The sequence below is a fragment of the Theropithecus gelada genome, chromosome 13 (assembly GCF_003255815.1).
Source record: "Theropithecus gelada isolate Dixy chromosome 13, Tgel_1.0, whole genome shotgun sequence".
NCBI classification, from domain to species: Eukaryota; Metazoa; Chordata; class Mammalia; order Primates; family Cercopithecidae; genus Theropithecus; species Theropithecus gelada.
In genome coordinates, this window is record NC_037681.1 from 69,554,162 (window position 1) to 69,569,566 (window position 15,405).

General features: G+C 40.0%; 1 protein-coding gene across 2 annotated transcripts in view; it reads right to left on the reverse strand.

Annotated features, from left to right (window-relative positions):
• Positions 1 to 15,405, reverse strand: part of FSHR (follicle stimulating hormone receptor) — a 190,852-nt gene that overhangs the window by 47,978 nt on the left and 127,469 nt on the right. For both annotated transcript variants that reach the window (XM_025354354.1, XM_025354353.1), the window contains exons 3-4: positions 6,667 to 6,741; positions 4,052 to 4,126 (exon numbers count right to left, since the gene is read on the reverse strand). In XM_025354354.1, the coding sequence (XP_025210139.1) occupies positions 4,052 to 4,126; positions 6,667 to 6,741 (150 nt within the window). The remainder of the gene's footprint in view (positions 1 to 4,051; positions 4,127 to 6,666; positions 6,742 to 15,405) is intronic.

Here is a 15,405-nt window from a genome sequence, read left to right on the forward strand (position 1 = left end):
AGAGTCTTAGCCCTGAATATATATTACATATATAATATACAATATTATATATATTGTATATTATATATGTATATATTTTATATGTATATATGTATAATATATATTATATATGTATATATAATATATATAATGAATTTTATATATATATATAATTTATTTATTTATTTATTGCATAGAAGTGCCTTTGGAGGGCAGAGTTGCCGTACACTGAGGAGGAGTACACAGCTGGGAAAGGTCCACCCTGGACAATAAGTCAAAGCCTTAAGATAGACAACTCTTAGTCTCAACTCCCTAATGAGAGATTTACATAACAGTGGATGTGCAAACATTTCATACAGTGTAGAATTACATAACTGCTATGAACTGAACGTTTGTGTCCTCCCCAAATTTATATGTTGGAATCTAACCCTCAATGTGATGATATTTAGAGGTGGAGCCTTTGAAAGGTAATTAGAGTTAGATAAGATCATAAGGGTAAGACCCTCATGATAGGACGAATGCCCTTACAAAAACAGGAGGAGACATGGGATCTCTCTCTGTGTGTATATGCACCAAGGTAAGGCCATGTGAAGATACAATGGAAAGATGGCTGTCTGCAAACCAGGAAGAGGGCCCTTATCAAGAACTGGCCAGCTGGCATCCTGATCTTGGGCTTCCAGCCTCCAGCACCATGATTTATTGTTTAAGCTACACAAGCTACAGTTGTCTGTTAGAGCAGCCCAAACTGGCTAAGACAATGATATGTTATTTTTCAGAGCAATCAAGGAGAATCCCTTGACAGTGACATAATCCCTTCCAAATCCTTCCTTGTGCTTTTCTTTCTTCAGTTAAGGAAGAGGTTTAAAATGACTTGAGAACAATAACCTTCTCTCAGAAAAAGATATGGCTGGAATTGGTCACCTCCAACTTTGTGTGAACTTTATACAGGACTGAGGACTACTCAACACCCCAAAGTGAGACAAAAGAACACAAAGAGGATGGACTTAGTGGCAGATGGCACAGATTTCAGCCTTTTTCAGAGGCAAAGGCATAGCTGTGTTTCCTCTGTTCTGCCAAGGATCTCCCTCTCTCCCTTCCTCTGTCTGGAGCTGTGCTTTCCATGCCCACATCCTTACAAGTTCAAGTATCTCCCCTGCCCTCATCTCCTAAGGGAAGGGCCAAGGGGGTTCTCATTAATAAGAACAAATGGTGCTGGCTGCAAGATGTTGGCCAATAATGAGGTCAAATTCTGAATCCTTTGGCTTCAAATTTTGCAATGATTCCTCATTTCTCATTTACCTGTTTCCAATCCACCATTCTCAGATATGCTTTTATTATCATAGGCTAGGGATATCTATGTGAAGGGCTGGTTTTCTTCTTGGGTTTGTCCTTGGCAGGGGTGCTTTGCATTAGCCATATGTGATAGTTTATGAATGAAAGTGCCTCTGGGGATGCCTCTCCATGTCCTAGAGAGTATTTGTTCTGTCACTGAAGGCTCTATGATTCCCATATTCCACTTTGGCATTTTCTAAAACAAAGGAAGAGAAGGATCTGGAAGGGAGAGATGGAGTTGGGAGAAAGGAAGAAAGAATGAAGGGTAACAGGCACTAATAATTTTATATTTCTATAGTTCTTTATAGTTTTTATACAAAAAAAATTTGCAAAGTGATTTTTTATTAAAGGCACAATCTTATTTGGTTTTTACACCCACTCGATTTATAGATAAGGAAACTGAGGTTTAGAGAAAGTAATTAACCAGCTAGCTAATAAATATCAATGTTCTATTTGGATTCCAGTCCTCCTGAAATCATAGCTTTTCATATATAGTTTCTTTTCCATTCTGTTCATTTAAATGCAAAGGCATGCTCCAACTTTCTCTTTTTGAACCCATGCCAAGCACTTGTAGGTAAAAGCTGAAAGTCTTAATCGTCAGCATAATTATTCAACACTTACTAGAATTTTCCTGAGGATGGGCTGGTAGACGTTGAGTATTCAACCAGAAATAATTATTCTACAAATACATTTATTAATGTTTTTGAGCACTTCGTAGTTGACAAAATATTTTCATATCTAAATCTTGTTTGAGGCTCATATAAGCCATGTGTGTCTCTCAGAAGTCCAGTGACTGGCCCAAGATTTCTCAACTATTGAATGATGGAGTCAGGATGAATCCCTAGATTTTCTGATTCTGAGGTTCGTGCCTTTTCTGTTATCACGTATTTCCTCCACTGCTATGTGCCTAGTCATGTTAGCCTCTGCAGAGAACATAGCACAGATTCTGTCCCTAAGGAACATGATCAACTTGGAGATCAAGACTCCCAAACCTGAAAGTAGAAGAGCTCATAACCCTAACCTCTAAGCAGGACTGGCTACATAATTTGTGGGATACAGTATAAATGAAAATGCAGAGCCTCTTGTTTAAGTATTTCAAGATGGTGACAGCAGAGAATGAAACCCAGCAGTCCTCTGAGTGTGGGGGCCCTCCTGAGCACAAAGCCCTATACAATGCACTTGTGTGCCCATGAAGCCAGCCTACCTCTGACAGTAAGTCAGAGGCAGATGACCTTATTTCTTTTTCAGACCCTTTCTTGGGTACCTATCAGAGAGCAGAAGTTCCAGGTCATACGGACTGTCCTCTATTAAGTCTTTTATTCCCTCAGTTGTCACTCAGAGAGCTAAGGCACATCATGACCCAGTGTTTCTTCTTATCCCTGTTAAGTCCAGTTCTTATGAATGAAAATTTAGGCACAGAATCACAATATCATTAATAGCTAATATTTAGTGAGCATCTACTATCAGAGGCCTAGGGCAAAAATGTTTAAATATTTTAAACTGATTGCAAAAGTGGCTTCAATTGTGTATCCTTCTCTATCCCTTGTGCTGTGACTTTGCAGCTTTTCCCATCAAGAAGTAGCATCTTCACCTTTTGAATCCGGATGATTCAGTGAATTGTTTTGGCCAATAGAATGCATCAGAAGAGATGGTGTGCTAATTCAGGATCTTGGCCTTAAGATGCTTGCAATCTTCAGCTGTCTCTCTTAGAACTGTGGGATTACCATGAAAACAAGCCTACTATGCTACCCTGCTAGAAATGAGTGTCTCTTGGAGGAAGGCTGAGTCATCCCAGTTGAGACCATCTGGAGTGGCCAACCTCCAGTTGACCTGCCAATTAACAATAGATGTATGAATGAGCTTAGCTGAGGTCGGGCAGACATAGTCCAGATCAGCAGAACCATTCCACTGATCAACTCACAGACAGATAAAAAATGATAAATAGTTGTTGCTTTAAGCCTCTATCTTTGGGAAGTGGTTGGTTTTGTATGATTATGATGCTAATAGATAACAGATATGCAAGCATTGTTATTTCCATTCTCTTGATGAGGAAATATGCGAGGTTAAGTCCCGACCTGTGATCAGTAGCTAGTAAATAAACCCAGAAAGTTTAACTCCAGAGACCAAATTCTTATCTGTTATTTTTTGGGGTCCTATTATAACACTCATGACTCTGTCAAGCACTCAGCTAATCTGAAAGCCATTTGAGTGGAGGAAGCAGTGCTTTTGCTGATAGGGGCAGGCCCAAAAGATAGAGCTGAAACACTAGGAGTCTCTGCTGATAAAATATCACGTTAAGTTATTAACCAAAACACACAAAATAAACAAAATAAAATGCTGTAATTTATCAAGGGAAAAATGCATATATGCAGAACAAGAGAGACAATGGCTTTGAAGTCAAGGTCACAAGCTAAATGCTAGCAGAAATTTTGATTGCATCTCATTAACACTAAATTATGACTGAGTTCTGTAAGAGGTTCAAGTGACAGTCCCATTAATGCAAATGGCATTTCTTATGTCTGTTTTTGCAAATGAAAACAAAAAACAATTATATTAGCAGAATTTGCTCATTCAACTAAACTAAAATCCATCACCAAGTATCTCTCCACCTCCACTTCTGCCCCCCACCACCATCCTTGATCAAAAGTAATTGCTCCCCAGAGTATCAAGTGGGCCTTTTGGTAAAATAGGGTTGCACAGTTTAATCATAGTGGGGGTACCAAAGTACATGAGTTCTTACAGATATCGAAGGTTGGGAAGGTTCTGGAAGGCCTCAGGGTTGATGTTGAGCAGGTTGTTGGCCTTTTCAATTCTACTGTAAAAGATGAAAAAACATACTAGTGATCTTGATGGTAAGGAATGCTGTAGTATTTTTCACATTTTACAGAGTAAAATAATAAATCATTAATTGTATCCACTCATCCGCCCATCTATTCATCCATCCATCCATCCATCCATCCATCCATTTCAATAAATACTGAGGGAGCATGCAGTGCCTTTTATTACACTAAGCTGTGCAAACTAAATATTAACCCTGTCTCCCCACTGCTTCATTCTCATTACCTGGGCCCTGTCCACTGGAGGCAAACACAGCATTGGCTGGGTGAGTTCTCGTCACCCTGAGCAGAGCTGCATCTTTAACCAGTAAGAATCTCCCAGGGTTGGAAGAGGCTGAGAGGTTAGGAATGAGACTGGGAAAATGAGCTTTTGTCTGGTCAGGAGGCAAGAGAAAAAGGAATGAAAGTAATGAAAAAGAGCAATGAAAAATGGAAAAGAGGTGAAAAGAAGAAAAGGAAAAAGAGTGAGGGGCCAAAAGATATTGGAGGAAAAGAGAGTGAAATGGCAAAGAAAAAGAAAGTTGGGAGAAAAACAATCGATATCTTTTTGCTTTTAACCATGAAATCCAAGCATACAGTAGCTGGGAATGGCCACTGATTCCCTTTATGTAGTAGACTGAGGCTGCTCACTCAGAGCTCATGGAAAGCAGTGACTTCTGCTCTGTGTTGGCCTGTGCTGTGTCTTGATCAACAGTCTGGAAGTGAGCATGTTCACATTTGGATTCCAACACAGAGAGCCTGCCCTTTCCTTGTCTTGCTGGATCAATGTGTATTTGCAGAGATGCTCTCTGTTAATTACTTCCTCCCTGTTTCATTAGCTTTTATGTTGCTGTAACCTGTAGCTACCCAGATCTAAGTACCAGGCAATTAATCATTTTAAGTACAGTCAGTGCTACATGGAGGTGAGCACCTCTTCATGCAAGGAAGAGATGAAAGACCCAAACCATTACCTTCACTGTCCATTGAAATGTATCAAGGGATGCCTGTTTGACCTTGCCCAGAGGGCTGGCTGCCCTTTGGTTCATTTCTCTGATAATCTCTGTGGGTTCTTCCCAACTAGGCCAAGCAGAAAGAGAAGAAAGGAAGAAGCATGAAGGTAATGGAGAGGGGGAGGGTGAACATTGAGCGCAGAGGCAATGAGGAAAAATGAAGATGGGAGGCAGAGTGGGTAGAAGGAAGTAAAAGGGAGAGGGGGGATTGCCAAATGAACAGACTGAGTGTCATTCCTAAAGAAATTCACACACACGCCCGTGCACACACACACATGTGTGTGTGTGTATTTGTCCCCTACTGATACTTGGCAAATGCTAAAAACAAAATTCATCCTTGTTAAAAAGATAAGAAAGAGTCAAAATATTAATGTTCAAGTTCTTATTTGCATGTGGATTTGGCCAGGTGACCTTAGAGAAGTCTACAAATTCTCTGTGCCTTTCCTTCTTCATCTGTAAAATTAGGAGGTAGTTCATTGGCTTTGCTAAATGTGTTCCATGGGAATTTTGTGAGATGGTAATCAACAGTCTCTAAGAAAACTTTCCAGTGATGTTAGTTGACAAACACTTATACAGTATCTTTCTTGGAGATTCTAAATGCGTATTAGCATATTATAGACTCTGAAAAATTTTCCTATAATAAGCAAATCTATGTAATTTTATTTACCTAATATTTCCTAATCTTATTTACCTAATATTTCCTAATCTTATTTGACCTTTTTAAAAAATACCTAATAATTTCCTGAGTTTTTAGTGATATACAGAATATATTTTGAAAAATTGTTGACCAGTTTTTGTCTCTACTGGCTTTGACATTCTATGATTCTATGAATTAATTTATAGTAATTTTAAACTGGTATGAAACAGAAGTGGATCTGTGTGAGCAGTGCTATTATGTAAAACTGGAACATCAACAAGAGAAAGTAAATTTGGCTGAAGTAGCAGAGGAACCAAGGATCATTATAACATACTCACTCTAGGCCAGTTCATATGCTAGATTTAATTGGCATTTATCATCTCCTTTATTCATCACAGTAATCCTATGATATATGTAATTTTATTATTCCGGTTTTACAGATGAGAAAACTAAGTCTCAGATAGTTACCTGTCTTGGCTAAGGTTTCATGGTAAATATATGCTATAGGCTAGTAGTCAGACCAGGACTAGCCAACTTCAATTACATCATGTGGGACTTATTTGGGGCTTTGACTAGAATAACTTTAAATGGAAGGATGACATGGAGGTGCTTGCACATAGCTACTGGGCAAAGTTCTTGAGTCTATGATGCAAAATGATGACAGGCAGGCAACAGGTTGAGACTAGCCTCTGAGCTGGTGCCTGGATCACCAGACAGAGACATGTTACAGTGACTTTTAGGCTGATTTGGACATCTTAAAATGACAATCTAGGGATCTGAGGAATATAGAATATATTCATGGAATATATTCTCAGGAATATAGAAGAACTTTAAGGGTTTTTTTTTTTTTTTCGAGAATGGCCATGAGCAAATCCCCAGGCTTCTTGCTTACATTTCGTGTAATTTGGGAAGGCTGGAGAACACATCTGCCTCTATCACCTCCAAGACATCATTCTGAGAGATCTCTCTGTGGAGAAAAAAAAAAAAAGTATATATATAAGTCAAGACAGTTCAGTTACACTCCTTGAATATTTTTAGGGCTCAGGATAGAGCCTTGTGCCTGGGAGGATTCATGAGACACACAAAACTCCTTTCCTACCGTCAAAGAAGTCAGCTATAGTAATGAGACAAAACTAACATACTGGAGGCTGAAACTTAAAGAACAATGGGAGAATAAGTTGAAGGCCATGGTTCACCTTGGAGATTATCCAGTCTATAGATGTAGAAAATGAGGTCCAGGAAGGAAGAGATTTGCTTAAAGATATTTAGGAAATAATACAGAATGAGAATAAAATTTAAGTTCCCTAGACCACGGGTCAGTAAACTTTTTTTTTTTTTTTTTTTTTTTTACAGGGCTCGATAGTAAATATTTTTTTGCCCTTGCTGTGGTTATTTGGTCTCTATCACAACTGCTCAACTGACATTGTAGCCCAAATGTAACCAAAGGTAACACATGAATGAATTAGCCTGACTGTGTTCCAATAAAACTTTATCCATAAAAACAGGTGTCAGGCTGGATTTGACCCATTGGCTGTAGTTCAGCGACACTGCCCTAGATCGTGGAGTTGTTTTCTCTCTGCTAATTGGGCTTTGGGAGATGAGGACCTCAATCCAGTCTCTTTTAAAAGAAACATATGTTTGTTGGTCCCATGAATGTCTAATGTAGGAACAGAAAGCCAAACATCGCATATTCTCACTTACAAGTGGGAGCTGAACAATGAGAACACATGGACACAGGGAGGGGAACAACACACACTGGGGCCTGTCAGGGGGTAGGGTTGAGGAAGGGAGAGTATTAGGAAAAATAGCTAATGCATGCTGGCCTTAATACCTAGGTGATGGGTTGATAAGTGCAGCAAACCACCATGACACACATTTGCCTGTGTAACAAACCTGCACATCCTGCACATGTACCCTGGAACTTAAAAATTAAGAAAAATAATAAAATAAACATAGATTTAAATCCCTTTCCACTCCATGCCATTACTTAGGTGGAGGTTGTTGCATGGCCATGGCCATTAATGATGTCTTGGCTTAGAATACACAGAAAAGATTCCTCAAGTCTCAGTGTTTTTTTCTCCCAGAGTAATTTGAGGGCAGAATAGAATGAAGTCCACTAGGCAGAAGCCCAGAGGTTGTGAGGAGAGAGGGCAGCTTAATCAGTTAATATTTATAAAGTATTTCACAGATGAAATGTGCTATTATTAGGCCTCCTGAGGAAGACTCTTATGCAGTTTTAATGCGGCAGCTGAGAGTGTCTCAGGAAATCTCACAGGCAGCATGCATTCAAATTGGCTGAGGTAGAAGAGCTGTCTGCTGGCCTAGGATTTAGCGGAAGAGTTCTAGAAAGGCTCTTGATCTAGAGAAAGGCCTGGAGGGGAGGCAAAAAAAGAAGGCCCATGGGGGAGGGAAAGTGTGACTGTGAGCAGCAGCAGTCTGCTGTTGCATCTGTGACTGGTGTATCTGTGACCGGGGGCTGGTGACATCTGTGGCTTGTTAACCCAGTGGGGGCAGGGCCATTTCTCAGAAGCCCCCATGAATGAGGAGACATTTTGTGAGAAGAGCTCCTCTTATTCCATAATAACATCTTTCATGATTTATTTGGTAAATTAAAGTCCTCACCATTTGCACAGTTGAACATAGATAAGGGTGGGGTATGTGTTTTTCTAAATATGTATTATATATACACACACATATACGTGTATATATATATTTAGAAAAACACATACCCCACCCTTATCTATATTCTATGTATATATGTGTATATATGTATATATTATCTATATTCTACTTATATATGTATATGTGTATATCTACATACATGCATATATACATATATGTATACATAGAGACAGAGAGAGAGAGAGAGAATGAACATCATGCTGGCTATTGGCCATTTATTATTTCACTCTGTGTCGCATAAGTACAGGGACATCTGGGAGGTACAGAATTGAGAAGAAGGGGGAAAGGGATGGAAGAAGGAGGCATTTATTTGAATGCAGTAGAGTGAAAGAATGGCACAGGTAGAGAATAAGGAATTCAGGAAAAGGCTAGCTGATAGGAAGGGCTCAAATGCAAATAAGGCCATCTCCTCCAAAAGCTATTTCCAGGTTCTCTAGCAGTTAGCAGTACATTTGGTCACCACTCGTAGAGATATTATGTCCTTGCTGAAATTCACATATTGAGAATTCCCTTATCTGGATTTGTTTTTCAAAAAGAACTAGAAATTATTAGAACAAACAAAGTAAAGAAACGCTTCTAAATCAGTGATTTCAGAAAGTAGTCCATATTTGACGGTCTCAACTTCAAAGACAGTACCGGGTGTTAGAGTTGGGTAGGGGGATGCCTTTGGGCTGACAAGGGTTGGGGGCAGGTGAACAGGGTACAGTCATGGAAAAGTCCTTCATTGAGAAATTTAGACATCTTAGTCCGATCTAACCCAATTCTGTCTCTAGTTGTTACTATTATAATTTATTGGGTGTTTACTGTTTATCAGCCACTTTACCTACATACTCTGTAATCCTTTTGACATGCCTGTGAGGTTGGTATTTTGGTCTCCACATTAGTAAATGGCCCCGCCTGTGTGAGGGACCAACTGTGACTGACAGAAGGGCTCACACACTTTCTTCTACCCGCCCTGCCTCCCATGCCATATTGAGCACCCCTCTGGACCTTGGATTCTTTGTTGTAAAATAAGGGGATAGATGAGATCATTTGTCTTTTCCAGAACAGTGCAAGGAGCCTTCATCCTCAAGCACGGAAGCTCTGTAGAAGAGAATTTTCAGAGATGAGTCTCTCCTTTACTTGTCTCTAGGATGGCGCTTCCCAAATGTTAACACACATGAGAATCACCTGGAGATCTTTTTAGAATGCAGATTCTCATTGGGAAGGTCTTGAGTGGGGCCTGAGGTCCTGCATTTCTAATAGTCGGGGTGCTTGTCATACTTTGTATTGCAAGGTCCTTTAGGGAAATAGTAATAATATGCTATCAGACTTTTTGCCCCAATGTACATATTCATAGGTGGATATGCAGAGTGTGATAGAAGAGCTCCAGGGGAATGAAGTAGTTGGTTTAGAAAAATCTGCATTCCCTCTGAAAAGCCTGCTTTTACTCTACCAGCATTGAAGTTTTCCTATTGTCTAGCTTCTCACAAGATCTTTTCCATTTCTCAGTTAAAGCAATCACCACCATGTTTTGTTATTGCTTTTTTCGGTCATTGTCTAATTCATCTGTTTTTGTATCTCTAGCATCTAGTTATAAGTTGATGTGTAGTTAGTGCTCTATAAACGATTACTGGATGAATGAATGGATCAAAGGGTAGACTAAGGAAAAGAAATCTTAAGGCCTATGAAAGTCATCTGCTAAACTGAAGGAAGTGAAGTTTGTGGCATTATTTCACCCCCTTTTCTGCAGGCAGCATGTCTAAGTCCAGCAGGTGACAGCCCAGCCTAGCTTTTCTATGACTTAGGATTTTGTTCCAGGGAATTTTACTAAAATAGAGTATAGCATGCAAGTGACACATTCAAATATTTGGTCTGCTGAACGTATAGTATATGGATACCTTTATCTGTGCCTCTCTGGGTCACAGCTCTCTCCCTAGGCCTTCTCTGGCTATCAGATGAGGTCCTTGAACTGACAAAACACCCATAGAAAATAAAACAGGAGAGAGGACTGGTGACTATAGGGGTTCACTGAGTATCTGACCAGGGGTTAGAGAAGATGACTTTTAAGGGCCCGTCTATACATGAGATTCCATGTTTGTATGAAGGATAGGGACATGTGCTTGCATGAGGTACTGGGGATTATCAAGGCATTCTCTCTGGTGTGAGTTTCAGAGCCATTATCAAATTCCTTTCCTTCAAATATACAAGTACATTTGATGGAGGGGTGGGGTGTAGGGTTTTTTCCAATATTGCGGACTTTAGGGAGCGAATGAGCATATTGAATTTGGTCTGCTCCAGCATAAAGTTTCAACCTGTTATAGAGTCATATTAATTTGTTCACTGTTACAGCTGATACTCATATGTCAAGTGCTAAACTGATTCTGAGTAGAATTGTTACTGGTTTATTGGATACAAAGAACTCTGAAGAGCTGTGACCAGTAGTTAAAGGCCTCACTTGGATTTCCATGACATGAATTGGAGAACAGGATGGCACGTGTATACCTATGTAATCAACCTGCATGTTCTGCATATCATGTATCCCAGAATTTAAAGTAAAATTTTAAAAAATGAAAATAAGGGCCAGGTGCAGTGGCTTATACTTGTAATTCCAGTACTGTGGGAGGCCAAGACAGGTGGATCACTTGAGGTCAGGAGTTTGAGAGCAGCCTGACCAACATGGTGAAACCCCATCTCTACTAAAAATACAAAATTAGCCTGGTATGGTGGTGCACGCCTGTAATCCCAGCTACTCGGGAGGTTGAGGCAGGAGAATCACTTGAACCTCGGAGGAGGAGTTTGCAGTGAGCCGAGATTGTGCCTAAACTCCAGATTTTGGTGAGTAAATAATATATCCCTGAAATGAATAAGATAAAAAATAAAAATAAAAGAATAAGCATCAAAAACTCACAGGAACTTCTTTTTCACTTTGTTTCTGATAGAGGTGATATAGTCCCCTCTGGGTCTTTCCCATCTTTTCCCTCCTCCCTTGCCTCTCTCTTCACAGAGCATTTTTCTCTAATATATCCAAAATATTTCTCCCTAACTCAGTAAATTGAGATTAAATTGCATTAAAATATCTGTAATAGTCACCGAATCAAATTTCTTTCTTTTGTTTTTAATAAGCTGAAACTAAATTTAGTTGACTGTTTTCCTTTCCTGAGTCCCCAGTGGTTAAGGATTTCCATAGACCCTCTGTTACCGCCCCTTACATATTGCACTGGGTTTGCATTCTGCTTTGTTTCCCTCACTAGGCTAAGAACTGCTGGAGGACAGTGACATTGCCCTTTATCTTAATATTCCTGCTCCCAGTCAAATGTTTGCTGAATGAATGAATTATCTTTGAAAGATTATAAAAGATTTTCCACCTTTGCTTTTGTACAATAAAGCCATGTTCCTGAAAACTTGCAGTAAACAGAGTATTTGCAAATCAAATTGTGTATTCACACAGGAGGGAAGCTTCTTAGAGGAAAACTTGGAGTGAATCTTTAAGAGAGTGGAGAACTAATTCAACAAATGTTCAATGAATTTTGATTAAGAAGCTTGTGTATTTCAGGCACTGAGATCAGTGCTGGGAATCTAAAGATGAATAAAATGGATCCTCATCTCTAACTCAGCGAGACTAGTATTCTAGGCTTTCCTTAACTGGTGCTATCTGTATTTGATGGGGTACATTTTAGTTACTAGAAAAAATAAAACTTTTGGTATATTGCTTTTCAATATAACAAGACAGAGTATGTGCATATAATAATTCATACAGTATATGTAACATATGTTGTATACCTTGTGATACTGAAATGTAATATGCATATAATATAATTATAATATGTATAATACATATATATCATATATAAGAAGGCAGGTGAAAATTCCCATGAAAATATGTTCCAGAAAAGTTCATAAAGCTCTCAAAATACACACTTCCACTCTCCTTTAGAATTCCCTTAATGTTAGATCCAGAGACTTTACAATAAAGTCGAGACCTGAGTTTGAGTCCTGCTTCCATTTTCTCCTAGCTCAATAACTGTGGGCACCTGTGAGAGTCTCTCTGAGCTTCAGTTCCTCGTCTATAAGACGGGAATAATAACTGCCTCAAAGGGTTGTCAAAGGAATTAAATAAGAAGGTATTTGTGAAAGTACAATTCTTGGCACATGGTAAATTCTAATGTCAACATACCTGCTGATAGCCTGCCTTCCTCTCTTTGTGGAGTTGGGGACTAAATTCATCTGCAGCTGGGAGATCTTGTGACAGTCAACCACTGTGCTGAGGGAAAGCTCTACTGACATAGGTCCTAGGGAAATTCAGGTTGTTCCCTTAACCTCACCTATAGAATCATTTAAATACTTAAACCAGGCTATGTTACTATTCGGAACCCCAGCCCCGTTCTAAGTCCTATAGTAAGGTTGGCTATCTGGTCTGCTGGCTGCATAAAGGAGATTAGGTAGAGCATGTGTGTGCCTCAACATGGATTGTCTCCACCACTGAAATCACAACCTAAAAAGTATGCTCTTCCCTTTAGGAGAGGGTCAGTTCAAGGTGGGACATGTCAGGGTGTGATGAGGATGTTGCCAAAGGACTCCTTTTGCCTCCTCAGATGACCGCCAGTGGTGCTATCCTTTCCTGACTTGCCTGAGAATGTCTTGTCTTCCCAGATCTGCTTCCTTCTCATGGGCAAGATGAGTTCTTGCTAGAGTCATCCTAAAGATATCCCCAAAATGAGACGGAGATAAAAGTACCTTCAGTGGCTCAGCCTAATTCAGAAATTTGAATTAAATGCTCTTGCTTTCAAATACATCAACAACAAACTATTGTGTTCATTTTTAGTTTTACCTTAAACTTTAATCTAAAATTTGATATAATATGTTTCCCATGCTTATCTCAGCAGATGAGGAAAGGGACTAAAAATTTCAGTCATAATAGTTAATGTTTATTAAGCATTTACGTGTCAGGCAATTTTTCAGTGCTTCACATTTATTAATTTGCTTAATCCTCGCAACAACCTTGTGAGCTAAGTGCCATCCTTAGCCCCTTTTACAGATGAAGATGGCACACAGAAGTTAAGTAATTTCCCCAATAGCACACATAAGTCAAAGTTCCAAGCAGCAACTCATATAATAAGCACCATTTAGTACATTTTCTGTGCAAATATGAAGGATATAAGATGGCAAATAGTTCTGCCCTTATCTTACAAACATCTGCAGTTTATTCATATGCATGAAAAGTTGCGAGTGCCGAGTAAACAGAAGTGGAGGACAGGATGGCAAGTGCCCAACACACCCGAGTAAACAATTCAATACATTTTATTATTTTTCCCTATGCACCATATTTCCCCCAATGCACTGTCTCTAAATGTCACCATTTCTTAACCCTGTCTTGGTGTCCCTCAAGCTTTCCTGTTGACGCCCCCTGTAGCCCCTCAGTTAGGACCTCTCTGCTGATGAATTACACATCACCAGAATGAGCTTCCCTCTTGAGACCAGCATCCTTGTCTGCAACAACCTGAGGGATACATGTTTTGTGAACCCATCACAGACAGTCAGTCTAGAGCAGCTTGATTCTTTTCCTCTCCCAACTCTCTTCCCCTCCTCAGTCACAACCCCAGCCAACGGCTCCCTCTGATATCCCTACTGGCCCACTGGACTAACCTAAGTTTTTTATTCTGAGACCATCTCTGACTTCTCTGCACCATTTTGTGTGCAACAGATCTTAAATTCTCTCAATTACTCTCTTCTGTATTTCTTGCAAACCTACCTTTATTTCCTACCCTCATTGTCAGCTTTGCAATTTCCACCAGACCAACCGTTCTTAACAGTCATGTGGTGACTCAGGAGTGGTTTGATGTTGGTCATGGGTCATCTGTTTCCAAACAAATTAAGTGTACCAATTATTTACTTAATATTTGGGAAATATTTAAGCTTATGTACATAATATGCAAGACTAAGAATGAAGGGATGAGTAGAGAAAATAGTGAAGTGGAAGCTGGTGGCCTATGAGTCTATCCCTACCTGGACACAGGGGTGCAGCTAGTTCTTGTGCTTGGGAGCCATGCATAGGATAATTATCTGGGAAAGCAAATGGAATTGAAAGAAGATGATAAAAAGTGAAGGAAGGGCCGCGCACAGTGGCTCACGCCTATAATCCCAGTACTTTGGGAGGCCGAGGTGGGCCGATCACTTGACATCAGGAGTTTCAGACCAACCTGGCCAACATAGTGAAACCCCATCTCTACTAAAAATACAAAAACTAGCCAGGTTTGGTGGTGGAGGCCTGTAGTCTGAGCTGCTCAAGAGGCTGAGGCATGAGTATCACTTGAGCCCAGGAGGGAGAGGTTGCAGTGAGCTGAGATCGCACCACTGCACTCCAGCCTGGGTGACAGAGCGAAACTCTGTCTCCAAAAATAAGTGAAGGAAGGACAAAGATTTTCTGGAGGTAGAGCCAGATTAGATTGGAAGCTCAAAAAGGTAGTCAATTTCTTTCTTAAACAGGAATTTACTGAGTTCCCAGTGATGAAAGACATGGAGTTGGTATGTAGTAAGGGAGTGGATATGCTGTGTAGAAGAGAAAGGAAAGGCATGTTGATCAGGTCGTTTGGGTTTGATGTGACCTGACAGCTTTGGCAGAGGCAAAAGAAAGTGAGGTGCGAGGTTGGAGTAGCCTTTGACACTCAAGAGACAGGGACAGTAAAGTGTCCATAGGTTAGGGACACTTGTAAGTTTGAGTTGCGTAACTCAAGGCTGCAGGAATAATGATAACAGTGATAATAATTAACCTTTATTAGACGTTTGTTGTGTAGCAGGCACAGTGCTAAATGCTCTGCCTGGGTAATCTCACTAATGGCTTTGTCTCATTAGGGCCCTGCTGACTCATATTTGTCTTGGTTGACACACATGTGTGAGTGGCAGCGTGAACCTGGAAGCCAGACAGGCCTAGATTCAAATTCTAGCTTTATCATTGCCCAGTCATGTGACC